Raw genomic sequence first — 22995 nt, forward strand, 5'->3', positions numbered from 1 at the left:
CTACTGCCCCGAGTACTTAGATGTGGTGTGATTTAATTTCTATTAACTGTCTTTACCTCCCTTTTAAATTGCTGGAGTGCCATTTTGCTCCCACTTCATTTTGTGAGCTTAACTTGTCTGGAATTTAAGGGAGGTGATGTGTTGTATTAATTTGATTTTTAGACTGCTTATAATAGTGTACTGTTATACAACTGAAGAGTGAAAAAAATGTATGACAATGCATTACTTACCGTAAAAGCATTTCTGATGGTTGTATCTGCTTAGATTCACATGCTGTGCATAGGTCCGACATCCAGTGGTCGTGGTGGAAGATACCAGTTATCAAGGCCTTCATGGAGGGGGTAAAGAGAATACACCCTCCGATAGCTAACCCAGCTCCCGGATGGGACTTAAATGTGGTACTTTCTAGACTCATGGGCCCTCCTTTCGAACCCATGCACAAGGCAACTCTTAAAGACCTCACTCTTAAGACTGCTTTTTTAATAGCTATCACCTCCATTAGGAGAGTAAGTGAACTACAGGCTCTTTCTGTACTAGACCCCTTCGTAACAGTTCACACGGATAAGGTGGTTCTACGCACACACCCAAGGTTTGCACCAAAATTCATCTCGATATTTCATGTAAACCAGTCAATAGAACTACCAACGTTCTTTCAAAACCCTTCCAGCTTGGGAGAAAAAAGTCTGCATACACTAGATGTACGCAGAGCCGTCATGTTCTACATGGAAAGAACCAGACCACTGAGAAAGACTAATCAGTTCTTTTGTCTCGGTGGCAGCAGGAAGAGAAGGAGATGCTGTTTCAAAAGTCCACTATATCTAGATGGATTGTTCAATGCATCACTCTCTGTTTCTCTCTTGCTAAGAGAGAACTACCCTTCAAGCCAAGAGCACATTCCACTCGAGGCACTGGCGCTTCCATAGCGTTCATTGCAAATGTTCCCCTTGAGTCCATCTGCAAAGCGGCTACCTGGAGTTCTGTGCACACCTTTACAAAACACTACTGTCTAGATGCACACTCTAGATCCGACTCCCAGGTGGGACAGGCAGTATTAAGACATCTTTTCTCTACAGTTCCTTCTCTTAACCCACCGCCAACTCCAGGTACTGCTGCCAAGTCTATGCACAGCATGTGATTCTAAGCAGATTAACAAACATCAGAAGACAATGCATTACTTACCGTAAAAGCATTTCTGATGGTTGTATCTGCTTAGATTCACATGCGCCCACCCTTCCTCCCCGCTCGGATGGAAGGAACATATAGACATCCCTTTCTATATTTCTCTCTTTTCTGCACTCACTCACGTCTAGAAGGCTCCCTCAGGGCAGAAAAATACAGAGGGACCTCGACGCGTGGGGGATTGTGGGTACGACGCACGTAACTATAGGGATAGTGTTACAGACACGCCTTGTCAACGTCCCCTTTTCGACTACGAAAAACAAAATGCAATACTCCGCAGTGACCACTGGATGTCGGACCTATGCACAGCATGTGATGCTAAGCAGATTAACAAATATCAGAAATTCTTTTACTTGAAATGTTGAGCCAGTGCTTGCCATAATCATAGTAATTGCTGTCCTTTGTGTAACTATTTGATACTGCTCACTTACTCTTGAGATAAGTCTGGCTGCTCCGCTACTGCTACCACTTACTAACTGTGTAGTGCAGGCTTGTACCAAATGTGAAATTGTACTGTCACTTAGTCTTAATTGTGTGTGGTGTTCCCAAAGGGTACTGCATATAATTCTGCCCAACACTAAACTGGATTTTTTCTCGTTGATCGAGAATCCCAGGCTGAATAAAAGATCCATCTTCTTTTGGGTATTTGACACACGTCTCCTAAGAGTCCCTTCTTATGAGACAGTTGTCCAGGTAAGGATATACTGGAATGGATTTCCTGCGCATGTGTGCTGCTACTGCTAGTACCTTTGTAAAATACCCTTCGTGCAGATGCTATGCCGAAGGGTAGTACCTTGAACTGATGGTGTTTGTTCTGTATCATAAATCTGAGGTAATTTCTGTGCGCTGGCAACATCGAAATATGAAAGTATGCATCTTTCATGCCCAGAGTTGCCATGTAATCCCCCCCTGTGTGAGCAGGGGAATTACTTCCTGCAGGGTGACCATGCAGAACTTTTCGCAGATCTAGAACATGGCGCATGGTTAGATCCTTTTTGTGTATAAGGAAGTACACTGAATAAATACCTTCTTTTTTACCTGTGATAGAGCAACGATTTCTATGGCTCCTTTTTGTTCCAGTATCTCGACTTCTTGAAGTATGCAAAGATGTTCTGGTGTTAGTCTTCTTTGTCGTGGAGGAGGTCTGAATTTTGGGGACCGGTTGAACTCTACAAAGTACCTGTGGGCTACGGTTTTTAGCACTGACTGGTCCGTAGTTATTCCCTCCGATGCTTGAAGGAACGATCTAAGCCGGCCCCCCGATCGAGGTTGCATGGGAGGGGAACCGAATCCTCATTTGGAACCCGAGGCTGGAGAACCTGCCCCTTTGACCACCACACTGTCCCTTTTGGGGGTACGGAATGGTGTAAGCGTTGGTTCCTTGTGTAGAGTTCCAGTTGTTTCCTGAAGAGTATTGTTGATGAGTGAAGTGTTGGCCACGAAAAAAACCTAGTTTCCAAATCCTCGGCTTATGGAGGGTCTCCGAGTAATTTGGTCCAGACTCTTTAGGGTGTCCTGTTCCTTTTTTGCGGTCTCTAGGGCCTCGTCGACCGCCTTCCCAAACAAGTTGGATTCCTCCACATTTTTTTTTTTTATAAGCGACGCTTGCGTCTCAGGTTTAAATCCTGAGTTCCGAAGCCATGCGTATCTTGAGGAGAATGCCCTCGTTAACTTGCTTATCTTCAGAGACTGTGCTGAGGAGAGGTTTGTAGAGGTTCTGAAGCCTCTAGTAGGCATCGGCGTAACTGGCCATTAGAGTGGTGTTAATGGCAATACGCGTAGAGTACGCGGCTGCTGTGGTAACCCTCTTGCCAAGGGCATAAAGTCTTTTCCCTTCTTTGTCAGGGGGTGCCTTGCCGGTTGACAAAGGGACCCCTGCTCTTTTTCTTGTGGTAGTGACTACCAAAGTATCTGGGGTGGAATGACCTCTAATATATAGAGGATCCGAGGGAGAAGGGCGAAAGTTTAAATTCTTGGGTTTACACCTCTTTTGAGAGCAGCTGTTAAGGAGGGAGCCAGAGGTTTTTTAATCAAATTGAGGAGAGGGATAGCGTGGCTGGCTGGCGGCTTCTCTGAGTATATCCTCAACGAAGACTGCTTTAGGGTCTGTCTCTTCAGTGTCAATTTTAAAGTGTTCAGCTGCCTTACAAAACATTACGTTAAACGTCAACTGATCATCAAATGGACTGTAGAGATTTTTGCCTTAACGTCAAAGGAAGTCCGTCTCCTTCAGAGAATTCCTCTGGCGGGACTGATGAAGGCGAGGTATCCCAGTTTCTTTCTCTCGACTTATGAACGCTCTCCTTAGATCTCGGCGGATCTTCGGGCCCTTCGGAAACTTTCGAAGAGTCCCTAAACTGTCATCTTTGAGAATCGGCTGACACGATTCTTGCCAGGCTGTCTTCGACGTCCTCCTCAGTAGGGAGGCACGTAGTTACAGCCGGCGATTGTAAGGGAGTCTTTTTCGGCAGAGCCAGGGCCTTGAATTTATCGGCCACCTTTTCCGGTAGCACCGTAATTTTCGGCGGTGCTATGGTCTTGTCGAGTTATCGCAGTCCTCGGCGGAGCGAGAACCTTATTGTCGCCATATGCCCTCTTGTGATGCATGTCGACGAAACTATGCATTTTTGGGGTAGCACCCTTTGTCTTGGATTGCCCAGCCGCTAGGCGCATATGCGGCTGCAGGGAGTGCTGCAGGGAGTGCTGCCTATCTCTGGTCGGCGGGTATAGCAGAGTTACCGGTGTACCCGTTAGCGCTGAAGTTTTCTTCGACGTAGTCGAAGTAAGGCTTGGGGTTGTGTGTTTAGTGCCGTGCACATGTATTTCTTAGTCGTTGGGGTGTGAATTCCCCATAGCAGAGCCTACGCTGTGCTTATTGGGGCCGGGGACAGACCATGCGGAACAAGAGCGTTCCGTCGAAAGGTCAACAACCTCCGGTTCGGAGGTCTGATAGTCACTCTCGCCGTCGTCACATTCGATGGTAGCGGCAGTGGAGAAACCTCAGCCTTAGACATACCGTAGGCCGCCCACCGTTTTACCCTATGCTCCTTTAAGGTCTAGGCAGGGAGGAGCTTACAAGATGCAGACCCTTCCTCTGTGATCGAGGGGCAAGCACCGGTTACACCGTCTGTGCTTATCCATCTCCATGGGAATTTGCTCTTACAAATGGGGCAAAATCAAAATGCAGTCCTCTCCATAGCTGAGGGTACACAGAGTGACTAAGACCAAACAGGAAAGAGGAAGGAAAAGGAAAGGCATTTTCAGTTTGAAAAGAAATGTCCACCCGACCCCACTCTCCCCACTGTATAGGCCGGCGGAAGGCCCGTCCACGTGGTCGGCAACGCCGACAGGATCACAGTCCGTCAAAGTTCTCGCAGGTCTTCGGCGGCGACTGGAACAGCCGTCGAGATAAGGGACGGAAGTGGTGATCTTAACTATTTCATAGATTATTCGACCAAAGGTTGGTTAGACAATATCAATGTTCTTTCCAAACTCAGCATAGGGGCGACCAGTTATCTGGGCGGAAAAAAAAATATCTGAGGGACCTCGACGCGTGAGGGATCTTGGGAACACTACACGTCACATTAGGGATAGTGTTAGAGGCATACACATGTTGACGACCCCTTTCGATTCTCGAAAGACAAGATGCAATACTCTGCGGTTACCACTGGATGTAGGCTTATGCAGAGCATGTGATTCTAAGCAGATTGACAAACATCAGAAACTCTTTTCCGGGGTCTTTTGCACTGGTTTGGCCAAAGCATCCTGCTACGGAGGAAGAGCCACCCTTGCCGTTGTAGGGGTGGACCGGCTCAGCCCCTTTCACCTTTGAAAGGGAGGCCACCAACTCTATAGAGGACCATTTAGCCTGGATCACCTGGGCAGGTCAGACACTGTCTGGTTTGGCCTTCTCTGGTTTCTTTCACAGCTTCCCCGGGGTAGCTGACTCTCTTGGACAAAGAACTGGAGCGATGGATAGAGATGAAGGAACAAGTTACTTACCTGTAGCTGTTGATCCCCAGCATGGGTCTGGCATGGATTCACATGCTCATGAATATTCCCCATCAGGCTGGGAATCCTCAGTAAAGAAAAAATCAGTTTATGTTTCGTTTCTGAACGGTCTTTCTACTAGTAACCAATCACTGGTCTCTGGGTCATACTGCCCTCTACCTAAGACCCTCCTCTGGCAGCCATCTTCAAATTTGGTTGCATGTAAAGTGGCAGTAGGACCAAGTGAAGAGCGGCAGAGGGGTAGGGTGGGAGGGAGGGTGGTTCGCATGTGAATCCATGCCAGACCCATGCTGGAGAACAACTACAGGTAAGTAACTTGTTCCTTCTCCAGCATGGGGTCTGGCATGGATTCATATGCTCATGAATATAAGAATACATAGCAGTACACACATGCACAACCACGGGAGGTGGCAAGGCTCAACATTAAGCATTTCATCAACTCAACATTAAGCAACTGTTACCTCCTCACCAGGCCCACCTTCAGGCGAACAGGTTGCGCAGAACTGCCTGGCCGACCCTGGACTCCTCCCTGGAATCCCGGTCGATGCAGTAGAATCTCGTGAAGGTGTGTGTCGACCTACACGAGATTCTACATGTCCTTGTCTGGCGTACCCCTGCTGAATGCCGTGGTAGCAGCGATCGCTCTGGTCGAGTGGGCTCTCGGACGGTCGAGCAACGGTCGGTTTGCCAACCGGTGACAGTGCATGATGCAGCCAGAGAGCCATCTGGAAATGGAAACCTTCGAGAGGGCCTTCCCTTGGTACACAAACAGTTTTGACAACTTCCGAAAGCTCTTCGTGTGGTCCACATAGAACTTCAGCGCTCTAGCTACATCCAGCGAGTGCAAAGTCCTCTCAGCCAGCAACAAAGGCGATGGGAAGAAAACCGGTAACACCAAGGGCTCGTTGAGATGGAAGTCGGACAGCACCTTCGGCATGGAGGGGTGCGTCCTCAGCACCACCCTCGTCTCGTGGAAAGTCAGGTATGGAGGTTTACAGGAGAGGACCTGGATCTCTCCCACTCGTTGGGCGGAGGTGATGGCCACAAGAAACGCAGTCTTCCACGAGAGGAGCTTCAAAGGTGCCGAATCCGAATGCAGCGGCTCGAATGGCGGCCCCATGAGCCTGCTCAGCACCACGTTGAGCTCCCATGCCGGGGCTGGAGCCTTCACCGGCGGTAAAGATCGGAACAATCCTTTCTCAAACTCCTTCACCAGGCGACGGGACCACAGATCACCCAGGAGTTCTGGTGTAGCTGGAGATCGCTGCTAGATTTATGATGGAGGCGTGTGCTAGCCCCGCCTTGGCCAGCGACAGTAGTTACGGCAGCACCTGCGGGCCGTAATCCGCAGACTGTTAATCTTCTGTGCACAGCACGAGACAGAGGACGCCCTGGCCTTTGCAAGCACCTCCTTGCAGTCCGCCGAGATATCGTACCCTCTATTGCTGCAGGAGCCAGGCCTGCAAGTTCAACGACCCAGGGTCGTGGTGGAGAATGGCGCCTCCTCTGGCGAGGAGATCTGCGCCCGTCGGCAGTTTGACTGGGGGGTGGCGCTGACATGTCCATAAGGTCCGGGAACCAGATCTGTCATGGCCATGCCGGTGCGACAAGGATCATCCTGCACCGGGACCGTCAGAGTTGGTTGATGAGTCGCAGCAGCAACGGCGGGAGTGCATACAGGAACAGGCCGTCCCAGGGGAATGAGAAGGCATCGCCCATGCTCCCCGGCTGGGGAAACCTGGCGAACCTCCCACACAAGGTGTTCGTCGCCGTCGCAAATAGATTGATCTGGGGGTTGCCCCATCGTTGGAATAGCAGATCCACTTGATCCTGTCGGAGTTCCCACTCGTGGCACGAGCGCAGCTCCCTGCTGAGTTTAGTTCACTATGGTGTTCTTTATTCCTGCCAGGTGGAAGGGTACCAGAAACATCTCTTGGGCGACGGCCCAGTGCCACAGATCCTGCGCCTTCTTGGATAGGGCTGGGGATCTGGTACCTCCCTGCTTCCGGATGTAGAACATCGTGGTGGTGTTGTCGGTGAAGATCCTCACCACCTTGCCCTTGAGGGATGGGAGAAACGACTTGAGGGCCCAGAGCTCCAGTACGTTGATGTGGAGTGACCTTTCCTCCGGGAGCCAAAGGCCTCTTGCGTGGAGATCTCAGGTGTGCGCTACCCATCCCTGCAGCGAGGCGTCCGTTGTCACCGTCTCCTGATGTGCCGGAGTCTGGAAGTTCATACCCACCGCCAGATGAGCGGGTGCCCCACCACCGGATCGCTTGGCGGAAGGTCTCGTTGAGCGAGATCCTGTCTTCGAAGCTGCCTGCCGCTTGCATTCAACGGGTGTCAGGGAACTCTTGCAGTGGTCGCATCCGCAGTCTGCACAGGCGCACTAGGAAGATGCACGAGGACATCATGCCGAGAAGGGACTTGATAGACCTCACCCTGGCCACGTCCACGGTCAACAGCTGCTGCACCTTTCCCAGGATGGCCATCGTCCTTTCCTCCAACAGGGAGGCCAGTCGCGCAACTATGTCGAGCTTGGCTCCCAGAAACAGTGCGACCTGCGACGGAACCAGGTGGGATTTGGCGAAGTTGATCGAGAATCCCAGATCTGTGAGCAGTTGGACGGTCTTCGCTGTGTGCCCGATGGCAAGTTCTCTTGTCTTTACTCGGATGAGCCAATCGTCCAGGTAGGGGTAGACGTGGATCCCCTGCAGGCGCAGCGCCACTGGTGCTAGGCACTTGGTGAATACCCTGGGAGCAGACTTCAAACCCAAGGGAAGGGCCTTGAATTGGTAGTGGCGTCCTTGGACTACGAATCTGAGAAACTTTCGATGTCCCTTTAGAATGGGGATGTGAAAGTAGGCATCCTCCAAGTCCAGCGACGATCGGAAGTCGCCTTCCTCCAGCTGCCCCAGCACGTGCTAGAGGGTGACCATCCAGAACTTCTGGGTCTTGATGTACTTTTTTAAACAAAGGACCAGGATGGGTCGCCAACCTCCGGTGTTTTCTTACGAGGAAGTAACGAGCGTACACTCTGTCAGCAATGTCTGTGGCCACCGTTATGGTGTGGTCCGACGCCACCTCGCCTTCCTGCAGGATCTCCAGGGCCTCCACCCTCTTGTCATCCGGGAGGAAGTCCAGCAGAGGAGCTATCTTAAACCAAAGCTCCCTGTTGTAGCAGGCCACAATCGTTAGGGCATTGGCTGCTTTAATCGTCGTCACTTCCGACGAGATGACCCGTCCCGTATCTTCCCCGCGACGTTCGGGGGGGGGCGTCGGGGGGGCCGGGGTTGGGCGGGGGAGTTGAAGTCAAAGCCATAGCCTCCGCCGCCTTCTTCTTCTTGGCAGCCGCCGAGACGACCGAATCCAGGGTCGGCTGAGCCCTGAGGCACAGAGGGGCGGAATCCAGGACCTGGTACTTCTTGTACTGGTCTCTCTTGGCAGGGGTCGTGGACGGGTTCTTCATGAGCAACAGCCCCTCGTCCCAGATGCCAAGTAACGGGACCGAGAGGACCGTCTTCCTCTTGGCCTCATGCCGATGATGAGGAAACCTTGCTTCTTCTGTTCTTCGGGGCAGAGCCCGAAGAGCTTGGATGCCCTGGCAATCATGGCGTGAAAGGAGCCAATTTTGTCGGGCGGGGAGCCCCAAGGGGGAGGTGATTGAAGGACCATCCTGTCGTCACCACCATCGTCATCATCCGTCCCCGTCGTGGCCGCCTCTGTTCCCGTGTCCTCCCTAGGATCAGGGGATGAAGGCTGAGAGGGCCGCGAAGGCTGGAAGGGCGGGGTGGGGGTGAACTCTCCTCTGCTTGGTTGGAGGGCTACCCGACGGGCCAGGTTCAGCTGAATCATCCGTTGGGGGTAAGGGCAACCTTGTCCTTATCTCCGTACATAAGGCCTGGATCGCCATCAAGATTGCTCCGGAGTGGTCCCGTGGCTTGGGGCACGGTTGCGACGGTTGAGGAGTGGAATCCTCAGCCTCCATGGGAACCTCGGCACCGCCGGCACTCCCTTCGTCCGCCTCGTCTGGATCTCTCCCGTGGGACCGGAACTCCTCGAACTTGTTGAGGATCTTCACAACTCCAGCCAGCTCCTCTTCAAAGGCTGTACCCGTGTCCGTGATGACCACTGCCGCCCCCCCTCTTTTTCCACCGGGGGTCTTATCGATGGGCTGAAAAGTAGATTCCCTCCATGGTGGCAGGGAAACAGGGCCCCGAGGTAACCTCCACTGGGGGAGCCTCCACAGGCTCCGCCAGGGCTGCCACGACTCCCTCGATAAAGGCCTTAGCCGCGCCTGAGGCCTTCACCTTGGGGGATGAGTGGGTGCCACCTCGCCCCCCCCCCCCCCCCTCGGCTGCTTCTGTCTGATCGATCAGAGCTTCTCCAGAAGCTTACCCAGGTTCACCAATTTTCTCTTCCCCGAGCCAGAGCTTTGGCTCATGGTTGATGGAGTCTGTGAAAGTGCGCCCTGCCTGGCAGCCGAGCCGCCCGACCGTTCGGCGCTCCTGGTGCCCGCGGACTCGCGGTGCTTAGCCTTTTGTTGGGCCCCCGTCGCCGGAGCGCCCTCAAAGGACTTAGAAGACCGCTTGGACCTCTTCTCACCTACCACTGGGCTCTTCCCCGCCAGCCAGTTGGTGATGAGTATCCGACGATCCTTTATGGTTCGCTCCGACATGTTCTTGCAAAACGCACAGTCCTTCTCCACGTGCGTTTTGTCTTCGTGAAAGCTGTAGAGGCATCTAGAATGCTCGTCCTCCTTGAACACATTCTGCAATCCGCATCCAGGGCAGTTCCTGAACAGCTTGGATCCGGGCGTCAAGCTTTCTTGGTCCTGGGCCATGTCCACATGGTAGGCCTCAATGTCTTCTGGAATCCTCCAAGCAGCGTAACTCGACGAAAACTTCGCCCTTGAGGGGCCTAGAAAATTCTGAAATGGGTCCCAGCTGATCGGAAGTAGAAACGGTGGAGCTCGAGGCTCGACTGACCGAAAAAAATGAGAAAACTCTGGAAAAAAAAAAAACACAAAAATCAGTAAAAGCACAAGAGCTATAGCACGAGGACTCCCAACACTTGAACTTGCGGTAAAAATCTTAAAATGGCTACCAGAGGAGGGGCTTAGGTAGAGGGCAGCCATTGGATGGGGGCAGTATGACCCAGAGACCAGTGATAAGTTACTAGTAGAAAGACAGTTCAGAAAGAAACTGATCTTTTCTTTACCGATGATTCCCATCCTGGCGATGGGGAATATTCATGAGCATGTGAATCCATGCCAGACCCCATGCTGGAGAATGCGCTCTGGCCGTCGCGAGACCTGCTTCCGCCGCAACCCTAACGTAAGCAGACTCGCAGTGCTTGGCCTCGTCTTCGGCCCCCACGGATGGAGCATCCTCAAAGAACTTAGAAGCCCGCTCTGGCTGGATCCGGATGACAAATGTCCCAGAGAACCACACAGGGTAGAGGCCCTGGCTTTGAGCCACGCCGCCAGTCTGATGTGACGATCCTTCATAGTGCGCTTGGTAAAGCCACAACCGATCTCGCAATCTTCCTCCTTGTGCATCGGGTGTAGACAATACAGGCACTGGGAATGCTTGTCCATGAAAACATTCTGTAAACCGCAGCTGGGGCAGATTACGGTGAGTAATGTATTCCTTCTGATGCTTGTGTAATCTGCTTAGATCACATGCTATGCATAGATTAGTAAGCAGTGCTATGAGAAGGTGGTGGGTCAAGGGAAGGAGTAGCGGCAAATAGATGTTTTAGAACTGCTTGTCCCACCTGTGTATCGGTCTTGGAATGGGTGTCAATGCAGTAGTGCTGAGTGACGGTATGAACTGAGCTCCATGTAGCTGCCTTGCTAATGTTGTGTAGGGCGACATTTGCAATGGAGGCTAGAGTGGCCCTGGTACCTCTTGTGGAGTGGGCTCTTGGTGTTACAGGCAGTGTTTTGTCTGATAATGAATAGCATAATTGTATACATTTGACTATCCATCTGGAGATGACTTTTGGAAACCCGTTCTCCCCGTTTGCATGTAGCCATGGAGACAAATAGTTGATCAGTCTTCCTCAGCGGTTTGGTCTTATCTACATAGTACAGAACCGCCCTCCTCACATCTAGTGTATGGAGTTTGACCTCAGCTGAGCTTGTTGGCTTCTGGAAAAAGGGAGCTCAATGGAACTGGTTTACATGGAACTTGGAAATTAATTTAGGTGAGAACCTAGGGTGCGTCCGTAAAATCAATTGGTCTTTACGAATGATAAAGAGAGGGTCCTGCACGGACAAGGCTTGGAGTTCGCTGACTAGTCTTATGGAGGTAATTGCCAATAAGAAGGCAGTTTTATAGGTTATGTGTCTAGGGGTCCCATGAGTTGTGCTATTACTACATTTAGATCCCAATCAGGCAAGGGGCTAGAGACTGGAGGGTGTAGTCTCTTTTCTCCCTCCATGAATGCCTTAATGATTGGCACTTTCCACCATGAGATTTTACTTTGAGAGGTGGTTTATGCTGATAAAGCTGCTAGGTGGACTTTGAGAATTAAAGACCAACCGTGAATCCAAAAGGTGGAGCATGCAAGTAAAAATGTGTGATGGAGTACACTCCAAGGGGTTTATCTGCATAGATTGACACCAAATGACGAATCTCTTCCACTTGTGGAAATAGCAGTGTCTGGTGTTTGGCTTCTGTGCTTCTTTTAGGATGTCCACACACCGTTGTGGAAGATTAAGGTGTCCGAGCCATGCTGCCAAGTTCAAAGAGTGAGGTTGTGGATGTATTGTTGACCCAGCCGTGCTGAGTCAACAGGTTGACCTGGTACAGGAGTTTGATGGGGATGCACATCGCCAGTTTGTGCAGATGTGGATACCATGGTTCTCACCTACATAGGAGCAACTAGAATGAGTGTCACCTGTTCCCTGTGCATCTTGTTCACTACCCTGCTGAATAATGGAGTGAGGGGGGGGTTAGGGGGGAGTGTACGCAAATCTCCCTAACCAATGCCTCCATAGGGCGTTCCCCTCGGAGTCTGGTAGGGGGAATCTGGACACAAAGTCAAGGCATTGCTTGTTCTCTTTTGTAGCAAACAAGTCTAGAGAGGGGTAGCCCCAAAGAGAAGATGTGGTCTACTACGTCTGCGTGCAGTTGCACTCGTGCTCTCTTGTCAGAGATTCTCTGCTGAGAGAGTCCGCTAGAGTGTTGAGTACCCCTGGAACATGTTGGGAGGATAGGCACATCCCTCGTCTGAGTGCCCACTTCCATATTTTCTGCGCCAGCTTGGACAGATTTGGAGTGTGTACACCTCCCTGTTTGTTGACATAGAACATAGCGGTAGTGCTGTCTGTTAGGACTTGTACCGATTGGTTTGTCAGATGTTCTTCGAAGCCTTGTAGTGCCTTAAGAATTGCCAAGAACTTTAGTGTGTTTATGTGCCTTTGTGCGGTCTCTTGTGACCACAGGCTGTGTGCTGTGTGGTGAATGTAGTGGTCTATAGTTCTTTGCGTGTTTACCTTACAAACATCGTAGGTTCCTCCCGTGATCAGCTAGTCGTCCAGGTAAGAGTACACTGGGATTGACTTCCCGCGTAGGTGCGCTGTCACCACCGCCAGTACCTTGGAGCCGAGGCTATCCCAAAAGGCAGCACCTTAAACTGGTAGTGCTGGTCTGCTACTTTGAACCGCAAGAATCTGTGCGCTGGGAACATTGAAATTTGAAATTAAGTATCTTTCATGTCCAATGTTGCCATGTAATCCCCCCGTTTTAACTGAGGGATTACTTCTTGTAGCGTTGTCATGCAAAATGTATGTGGTTTGACAAACTTGTTTGCAGGGCGCAGGTCTATTACCGGGAGCATGGTCAATCTTTTTTTGGACCAAGAAAGTAAGTTGAATAAATACCCTTGTTTACCTCGTTGTTCGGCACGACTTTGATGGTATCGAGGAGTAGAGCCTCGACTTCCTCCAGCAGGATGAGTTCTTCCTGAGATGGTTTTCCCTGGTGCGGTGGGAGGTTTGATGGTCTTCCCTGGAGTTCTATGCAGTAACCTGTCACTGTCGACAGCAACCACTTGTCCGATGCTATACCCTCCCACGCGTGGATGAAAAAAGATATTCGTCCCCCGACTCGGGAGGGGACCTGTGGCAGGGTGTCATTGCTTGGAGGGTATCCCTGGTGGGAGAACCTCTCCTTTCCCCGCGGCCCCTGCACTGACCTGTGTAGCCTTTTGGTTGTGTTCCATGAGGAACCTTGGCTCCGATTATATCCGGTGCCTTTGTGATTTTGACCCTGAAAGCGACGAAAATTATTGCCACCTCTTTGGCCTGGATGTCAGTTGGCCAAGGCTTTTCAGTGTCTCATATTCTTCCTTGGCGGACTTTAGAGCGTCTTCAACTGCATTACCAAACACATTCTGCTCAACAGGCATGTTGAGTAAGGTAGCTTGAGTTTCCAATTTGAAGCCCGACTGTGTAAGCCAGGTGTGGCGTTTTAAGATTGTGGCTTCTGCGAAAACGCGGCCAGTGTTAGCCGCTGCGTTAAAGTTTTTCAGGAGAATGCCAGCTGTAGCTCTGCCTTCGGCAGCCAGAAGGGAGAGTTTGGCTTGAAGTGGCTCTGGTGCTGACTCTGCCAAGGCTGTCACCTAATCCCATTTGGTGCAGTTGTAGCTGGACAGTAAGGTGGAATTATTTGCTATCCGCGATTGGTGCTATTTTCCTACCCATGGCATAACGTTTTTTGCTTTCCTTGTCCGGAGGAGCTTCGGAGGATCCCAAGGGGGTACCAGCTCTCTTCCTGGTAGTGGTAACTACCAAAGAGTCTGGCCAAAGTTGGCCCCTTATATATAAAGGGTCAGACGAGTTTCTCAATTCTAGGGTTTACCGCCCTGGTTTCATATGGCCTTTCTAAGGAAGGCTGAATCCTTCTCTGGACAGACTTAAGCAGGGGAATAAGTTGAGCTGCAGGTTTCTTGTCGCCCAAGATATTTTTTGCAAAATCTTTATTCTGTTGGCTCTCTTGCGTTTCAATCCCGAAATGCAATACAGCCCTTAGGAGTTTATCATTGAACAAGGGCTGGTTGTCCACCGGGGAGTCGGGTAAAGGAGGGTCATTCGGGACCGGAGAGTCCATTGCAAACACTACTGACTGTCATCTTGATCCTGATCGCCCCCGCCAGTCCCCCCTGCTCCCCACCGCCAGTCCACCCCCTCCCCCCCCCCTCCAGGATCGTACTATTCGACATTGTCATAGTAAGGCTCACCATCCATGTATTCATCAGCCCCTGCAGCCAGGTCATACAGGCCTAGAGGAGAGGCAGGGAGTTTTGGGGAATGGCTCCACCAACACTGGGGGAAAAGATATTTTCTTAGCCGGTTGTGCCGGTAATTGAGACTGAGAGGCTGTGCCTTTTGTCTTTGAGCCAGACACCTAGGTAGTGGAAGGCGTGTTGGCAAGATTTGTGAGAACATGTGGATCTTCGAGAAAATTAGCAAGACAAGTCATACGACTCATGATTCTCAATCTTTTGTGCGGTCCATGTAGCTGAACTGGGGTAGCCCCTGGTTAGGCAGGGGTAGAAGTGGGATATAGCTTTTCCTCATCTACATAGAAAGGATCAGGCTGTTCTGCTTGATCAGGCTCTTCAGAGGTGTCTTGGACAGGAATAACCACAGGTCCTATAGCCCCCCCCCCCCCATCCCCCAGTCCTTATCCTTAGAGGAACTGGACTTGTGCTTTTCTCTAGGCTCCCTGCTCTTGGAGGAAACTTTTGTGGAGCTGGGGGTCGAGGTATGGGCCTTGGGGGGGGGGGGGGTCCGTTAAGCAGAACAGACCAATCCCGACTCCCTGGGCTTGTCCCCGGGTGTAGGTTGAGTCAACTGCGGGGATGGCTTGCGCGGCGACTTGACACTGCGAGGCTGGGCGGATTTCTTTTTTAGTCCGACGTCTTGCTTTAGCGGGCTTGTTGTGAGGTTGCCGTTCTGGGCGCTCAGAGGACTTCTGATCAGAGGATCTGCTGTTAGTCGTCGACTCCCGGCGTGCGGGAGTGTGTTTAGTGTGAGGGAGTGATGTGCCCTTGCCACCGGGTGTCTTCCCCGTAACGGGACCGTCGTCCTGTCTGTTAGGGGCTGGCACTGGGGAACGTCAAGGTTCCCCATCACACTTGCAGTCTGAAGGGACAGCATCGCTACCTTAGCTGGACGCCCTTTCAACGTCCATGGTGGCCTCTGCCTGCATGCCGTGATTGGCCCAACGCTTTGTCCACCTGTCATTGAGGGTTTTGGGTTGGAGCAGTTTACAGGCCCGCCAATGAGCCTCGTCGTGGTCTCGTGGACAAACAAAGGTTGCACACCCTGTGTTTGTCGACACACGTATATTTTTTTATTGTAGGATGGGCAGAATTTAAAAGGAGTACGCTCCATTTTGTTGGCAGACAGCTGGGCGACAATGGGAAATGGTGGGAATACATGTTATGTTACTTTGCATTTGTATAGCGCCTTATATACCATTGGTATGGTCTGAAGGCCCTGGTAGGTTGAACGCCCTTGGGAACCGAAGTTCAAGTCAGTAGAGAGTCAAAGGTGCCTGTGAGCACCGGATGTGTGTGCAGCGGGTGTGGTATTCGTGTAATAGCTGCTTCTTAGCGGTACGTGTGGTGGTTGAGAGATCAAGAGTATGTTTATGACCACCCCCCACTCTCCCTACTGTAAGGCCGAGGCCGAAAGAGCCTTCCAAGGCCGGGTGGTGCCGTCGAAATCTTCGTCCGACGGTCAGCTTTGTAGTCTTCCTGGAGTCTTCACCGCGTCGACACACTGCGTCGGTAAAGGACAGAAAGTGTAATTAACTTAAGTTATAAAAGGTCAATGGTGTAAGCCGAAATGCACTCGGCAAATGTGACCGCTCACGACGGCGGAACAAAATAATCTAAGGGACCTACACGCGTGAGGTATCATTGGTACAGTGGATGTCACAAAAGGGATAGTATTACTGGTACGCCTCCTTTTCGCCGTCCATTTTGCGAGTTTCGAAAAACTATTAATACTCTGCAGCTTCCACTAAATGTCGGCCTATGCATAGCATGTGAGCCAAGCAGATGACACGCATCAAAATAGGTTACTCACCGTAGTGCCTAACGTACTCTTAGTCCCCTTTCCTCCATACTGCATGGGTGTCCCTTCCTAGGGACCGGATACGGAACCTTTTTCACCAGAAAGAGAAAAAAAAAAAAAAAACACCTTCCCCATTAAATTTAGAGGCATGCGGCACTGGGAGCATGCGCTACCCTGACTCCGCCCACCGCTGCACACCCCAGTCCCCCTTGACACATCAACAATATTTAACATTGCCTAATGACACCAGTTTTATTAGGGGGGGGGAGGATGGTGGGACGTATGGAGGAAAGGGGCGGTGAGTAATAATTACTCTTACGTACCGTCCCCTTTCCTCCATACTGCATGGGCGATTATAACTGAATGTAGCCCCAGGGTGGAGGGGAGACCCCATCCCTAAGCAATTAAGTTCCTTCGAACCGCCTGTCTGAAGGCCGCGTCTGACCTAGATCCGGCGTCCAAACAGTAATGCTTACAGAAAGCCAAAGGGGTGGTCGAGGTGGCTGCCCCGCTTATGACTTGCCACAGAACCTGCTGCTGGAAAGCGATGGCCGTGGCTCTGACAGCACGAGCGTGCATGTTAGCTGGCAGCGGCTTGTGCTGCCCCTCATAGGGCTGTTTGATGGCCGCAACCATCCAACGTGCAATATAAAAGCCTTGGATGCTTGAAACCTGGGTCTGGAGCCCCCAAAGGTGACAAAAGGTGCGTCTAACTTGCGGAAGCTCTTGGTCCTGTCCAGATAGAATTTCAGAGCCTCGTCCTTGGGGTCAGCGAAGAACGCAGGTAAGAATTTCCTCGTTTAGATGGAAAGCAGAGGGTACTTTAGGTAGGAACTTAGGGCGAGTCTGCAGGACCACCTTAACCCTGTGAAAAGTGGTATACGGTTCTGAGGCCACCAGAGCCTGGATCTCGCCGACTCTGCAAGCAGAGGCGAGTCCCACTAACAAAGCGGTCTTAATGGTGACCAGCCTGATGTAAGCAGACGCCATTGGCTAAAAGGGTTTGTGCGCCAAGGTGTCAAACACCACATTGAGGTACCACACAAGGTGTGGCCTCTTGATGGGAAGTAGAGCCTGGACAATTCCGCCAGATGTTTGACTATCTGGTTGGAAGCCGAGCAGACTTCCGCCTCCGAATTTCTGTAGGCCCTTATGGCTGCCAGGTAGGTGTACAGGTGGACACATGTCGCACATGAGTGCGCCGAGAAGGAGAGTATGTCATCCAGTGTGCACATAAGGGGGCCGATCTCCTTAGAGTCTGCCCAATGACAGAACCTAGTCCATTTACTCTTGTATTGGCTCCAGGCGCTCTGAATGATCTCTAAGTTAGCCTGGGAGAGGCTCAGGTGCCTGAGGCTGACCCGCTCAGGAACCCCACAGAGAGCCAACTTCTGTGGTGCTGGGTGGATTACCCTGCCCCCGCCCCCCTTTCTGGGACAAGAGATGGACTAGATCCAGCGGAAGGTGAATGGGTGGTCTGCCTGAGGTTCAGCAGTTCAGAGAAGCACAGTCTCGCCGGCCACCACAAAGCTAGCGGAATGATGGTGAGGTGACAAGCTTCCTTTATCTTTCGGATTACCCTGTGGACCAGGGCTGTGGGTGGAAAGGCATAAACTGACATGCCTTCCCACCAAATCTGTAATGCGTCACCCAGGGAGCCGGGCCGTGCCAAGACGCGTACTGATGGCACATCCTGTTTTTTCAGGAGGCGAACAGATCCACCTGAGGGCCCCCCCCCCCCCCCCATCTGCTGAAGACCTCCAGCAGCACTGGGCCATTCAATTGTCATTCGTAATTGTCCGCTCCCAGTCTGCCGCGCCTGTCCGCTTCCAAGTTGACCTCCCTGCTTGTTGACATAGTACATGCTGGTGGAGTTGTCGGTCTGGATAAGGAAGGTCTTGCACCCAATGAGAGGAAGGAAAGCTCGGAGAGTTAGCCAGATAGCTTGAGTTCCAGCCAGTTGATGTGTGATTCCTGCCAGGTCCAGACGCCCATGGACGCCGTGTCTGTCCAGAGTGGCTCCCAGCACTCTAGGGAGGAGTCCGTAGTGATGGTGACCAGCGGAGACAGCTGCCGGAGGGGCTTGCCCATCCGCCGCAGGTTGCAGTCCTTGGACCACCATGTGAGGTCTGAGAGGAGAGAAGGAGGTACGCTGATCAGCTCCACTTGGGAGCTTTTCTCCCGATTCCATGAGGCTGCGAAGTGTAGCAGCAACCTCCTCATCTTGAGTCGTGTGGGGCACGGTCAGAAGGACCGCGGCCATGATACCCAGTAAGTGTTGCTTCCACCAGGCCGTGGTCACTGCTCTGGTTAGGAAATGCGTAGTGGCCCTCTTGATGGCCATAATCTTGTCCTTCGAGGGAAAGACATTCTCGGAACTCGTATTCCAGATGAGGCCAAGGAAGGAGAGGCTCCTTCGTGGGCTGCAGCCGAGACTTCTTGAGGTTGATCGTAAACCCCAGGTGGTGGAGAGTACTCATAAGTGCTGAGGAAGTGTGGGTCCAGAGATTTCGCCCTGGGGAGACGGCGTGTTTGGGGGGGACGACTGGAAGAATCCCTTGCTACCCCCTCCCCTCTTTTGTTGCTTGGGCCGGTGCTGACTGGGCGAGCGATCAGGTTGTCTCAACCTCCGTTCCTGAAAGCCCTGGAACACACCGAACCACCGCCCACTGGTAGGGGGTTGTAGGGTGAGAAATTCTGCTAAGGCTCCACTTCTCGGGCCGCTCGACCTCAGGTTGAGGAAGGCCCAGATATTCAGACAAACCTGCAAGCCGGTCGTGTAAGGGTTTTGCTGACAACAGCGTGTCAGGGTCCTCCTCCTAGTTTGTGTCCACCAGTGTCTCCAGCTGGTCCGGAGCTGGTGGAGGGGTGCTGGGCGCCGTGGGCGGTTGTGTGAGACCAGAGCAGGAGGCTGGTGTGGAACCGCCTGTACTGTGGGAGGCAAGGGAGCCAGAATCAAAGGAGCCGGCAGTGGGAGCTTTGCTGTGGCCTGTGGGGCCGGAGCCATGACTATGGACGCTGGTGGAGTGACAGGAGGAAGCAAGTCCGTGACTACATCCCGCAGGATGGCCCCCATCTGGGAGGGTTGCCATCAGCACCAGGAACCTTTCAAAGAACCTGTCTTCGGAGGCAGAAGAGGTGGCCGTGATATTGACGGAGTGGCCGGGGGCTGCTGGGGCCAGAACACACAGTCTAAGTTGCAGGAGAAACCTGCCCTGCGCATCTTATGATAAACTGTAGGTCACGTACCTGGTTGACACCAGTCTCACCTTGAAACTCGTTCACCGGCCTGCTCTGATCCTAGGAGTTGCATCGGACGAGCGGCCATGATGTCTGGCACAGCTGCCATTTTGTCGAACTGCGTGTCAAAGTCGTGGAGCATGGCTACCTGGGCCCGGACTCCTTCAAGACTCTTGGTGGTGGAGAATGTGGCCTACCCTGCACCTCAGGCCTGGAAGGTGTATTGCCCTCGGCAGTGTCACCGGTAGTGCTAGGTGCAGGCGCTCCCTTGGACATTGAGTTGGTACTAGGGTGTTGCCCCTCAGGTGTACACCTGGTAAAAGAACCCTAAAGTCCCGCAGCACGGATTCCAGAAGGAATCGATGACCCCCTTGGCCGCGAGTCCAGTAGCTGGACTAGCTGCGATGCATGTGCTGGTACAAGAACCAGAGAGTATTCTCCTGCTCAGGCGTTTCCTCAAGAAGGAGTCGCCCTTAAGAGGTGCGATGGAAAATAGCAGCGCTCCTTTAGGCCCCGATCTCTGTTTGACGAAGTTATTAAAGTCCTCTTGAGGCGACCTTTCGAAGAGCTCCCTCCACCTAGCTAGACTTTTCTTCAGTGCACGTTGAGTCAGTGTCACACACGGTACAACCTTCCCAGCCGTGGTCAGGGCAAAAGCAGCAAAGGCTAAGAGTGGGGGTCAGAAGTAGGGAAGAGCCCCTCACAAGCTGGACACCTGCTGAAGCCCCCTGAAGTCAACATGCGCCTGAGAGGAGCATGACACCGGAGAACCGAGTACCTGAATGACAAAAAAGACAAAAAGATAGAAGAATCTGGGGAAGAGCGTGTGGTATTACGTGGCCAAAGCCAAACCAAGGAGCGCTGGTGAAATCAGCCCGTTGCACTCGACGCAGAAAAATAGCCATGTTTAAGAGAAGGTTAACTTCCCCTTGTCAGGTATTTTAGCCTTCCCCCTAGTTTTAGTTGCTGTAGCAATCTCAGAGGGTGGTACAAAAACTGCCTTTAAACTCAGAAGCCGGGACTTTGATGCTAACCAGGGAAAGTCAAACCCTGGAACACGTCCCCAGGGTGTGATGGGAAAGGGACTTAATGATCCGGAGCTCACTTGACGTTTTTGCCTCAGGATTGAAAAGTGTGTCCGACAATGCACAAATGTTTTCATGCATGTGGTCTCAGCCTAAACGCTACAGGCACCATGCGTATGAATATCTTATAGAAAAGTGCCAGTCATAGAAATACATACAAAAAAAGACTTCCTCAGCATAGTCAGTACACATGAACCAGCAGGGTTATCGTGAACCGAAAATTTAATCAAAATTAACACCCAAACCTCCAACCCCCCAAAACCCAAGACATAATGAAGGGAATGTCATAATCATGGAGGAAAGGAGATCAATGGCACATTGAACTATAGTCTTACTGCAGAGATGCCTGTGTTCTGGAAGTGTTACATGCAGAGCATGTGGCATAGAAAAAGCCATAAAGTGGCTGTGGGGCGTCTATAAATATTGACAGCCCAGTCCTCATACCTCTTTGAAGGCATCCAGTAGGTCGCCAACAGTTTCCTTTTTGTTCAGATCCTTCATTTTGCGCTTTTTTTTTGGCACTGACACAGCAACTGTGAAGGAGAGGAGAGACGACTTCAATAAGCATGTACTATATGCTCAGCAATAAGCTTCCGTTCTACCATAAAACAAAATAATCAAAAGAAATTCAATCACAGCCAAATTCATCAAGCTCAAGTTTCTCACTGTAGTGAGGAACACATTTTTAAAGTTATAGCAGGCCTCAAAATTGGCACTCGCCACTAGCCTGGTCAGTGATAATTGGTTCCTGGTGAGTAGGATTGTGTGTGAATGACGGCGACTGGTGAGGAAAATGGCTGACCAGCATGCAACTTTAATTTTTTACCCCTAACCTATAGAAACAAACATTAAACACATTTGCACCTTCATTTTTCTGAAGCCAGCAAATTATCACTGCCCGGGTCATTTGCTTTCCCACTCTCACCACCAGCCACTCCTTCCCTAATCGCTCTAAAGAAACCAGTTGCATTACAATATTTAACAGTGGGGGATTGAGGAATGCGGTAAAAACAGTAAACAAGCACAGCTTGATGACTATACATACAAAGATTGAGACAGCCCTTCATCAGAAGGTGTAGAAAACGTTGGACTTTAAATTGGATGGCTAGTCCTCCCACAAGGCGCAAGTCACTATATAACTACACATAGCTAGATTGATTATTTGTCTGAAATCCTAACATGAGTGCGGTTTAACACCATGTGACAGTCAATTATATAGAAGAACAAGTTACTTATCTGTGGTAACTTTCTTTTCGACTTGATGTTCCTCCCACATATTCCTCATCTTTAGATATATTGTTTTCAGTAGAGGACACTGTGCTTCGATGCAGTCAACTTTTTTTCCCTCGAGGACCTCAGTCTCGAGGTAGTCATCCTGGGTCTATATAACACGTGCAGCACCCGTTGGCGTCAGTTGTTTTTTTGCCTTCTTCCGAAAGGATTACTGGCATTAGTGTGTCCAACACAGCAGACAACGAAGGAGCATAAGATTTAATTCATGGAAATTCTACTGCAGGTGTAGGCTGGGAGGGGTGATTAGGAGTACGTGTGAGTAACACCTAGCAGAAAGAACGTTACCCGGGGTAAGTCCTTTCTTCTTTGAATGGATTGTGTCCTCCCACGTACTCCTCATCTTTCGATAGACTCCTTAAGCATTGTAAAGTTTGGAGGAGGGAGTAAACATTTTTGAATGCATCATGTTTTATTTTTATTTTATTTTTTATTTATGTATTTATAACGCACCGAAGCTCGCATCAGGGCGCGACAAGAACACGAGAAAAGAGGTCAAAGGACTACATAAAAAAGAAAAGAGGGACTCAAGGGAGTCCATGCTGAATATTTAACGAATTACTGAAAAGGTAACGTTTTCAGCTGCTTCCTAAATAGGGAGTAACTACTTTCCAGTCTAATGTTATCTGGAAGCTCGTTCCAGAGGGCAATAGCTTTGGTGGGGAAGGCTCTCCCAAGTCCAGTAGCTTTGACTCTAGTATGGCTAACTTTGAGTAGCCCTTTTTTGGCTGATCTTAGACAACGGCTTGGTTCATACCAGTGAAATTCCTTTTTAAGGTATGATGGGGCCGTACCGAATAGACAGCGGTGGACTAGTGTCAGAGATTTGAATTTAATACGCTCCTCTATGGCGAGCCAGTGAAGGCCTATTCGGTCGTGGGTGATGTGGTCGCGCTTGGATTTCCCAGTGATAGATCTAACAGCGTTGTTCTGGATTATCTGGCATTGTTTAATGCAAGAGTTACTTGAACCAAGCATCAATGCATTCACATAATCCAATCGGGACAGAATCGTGGCTCTAGCGATGGTGACGCTCTTTTTGGCGTTGAGATATGGCCCAATACGGTGTAATAATCTCTGGTAGTATGGGCAATT

The 22995-nt window shown here is 51.0% G+C and overlaps 1 protein-coding gene across 12 annotated transcripts in view; it reads right to left on the reverse strand.

Moving 5' to 3' along the window:
- Nucleotides 1-22995, reverse strand: part of EIF4G1 (eukaryotic translation initiation factor 4 gamma 1) — a 1670216-nt gene that overhangs the window by 535244 nt on the left and 1111977 nt on the right. For all 12 annotated transcript variants that reach the window (XM_069618798.1, XM_069618805.1, XM_069618804.1 and 9 more), the window contains one exon: nt 21055-21143. In XM_069618798.1, the coding sequence (XP_069474899.1) occupies nt 21055-21143 (89 nt within the window). The remainder of the gene's footprint in view (nt 1-21054; nt 21144-22995) is intronic.

The sequence above is a fragment of the Ambystoma mexicanum genome, chromosome 10 (genome assembly GCF_040938575.1).
Source record: "Ambystoma mexicanum isolate Mex_15411 chromosome 10, UKY_AmexF1_1, whole genome shotgun sequence".
Classification (NCBI taxonomy): domain Eukaryota; kingdom Metazoa; phylum Chordata; class Amphibia; order Caudata; family Ambystomatidae; genus Ambystoma; species Ambystoma mexicanum.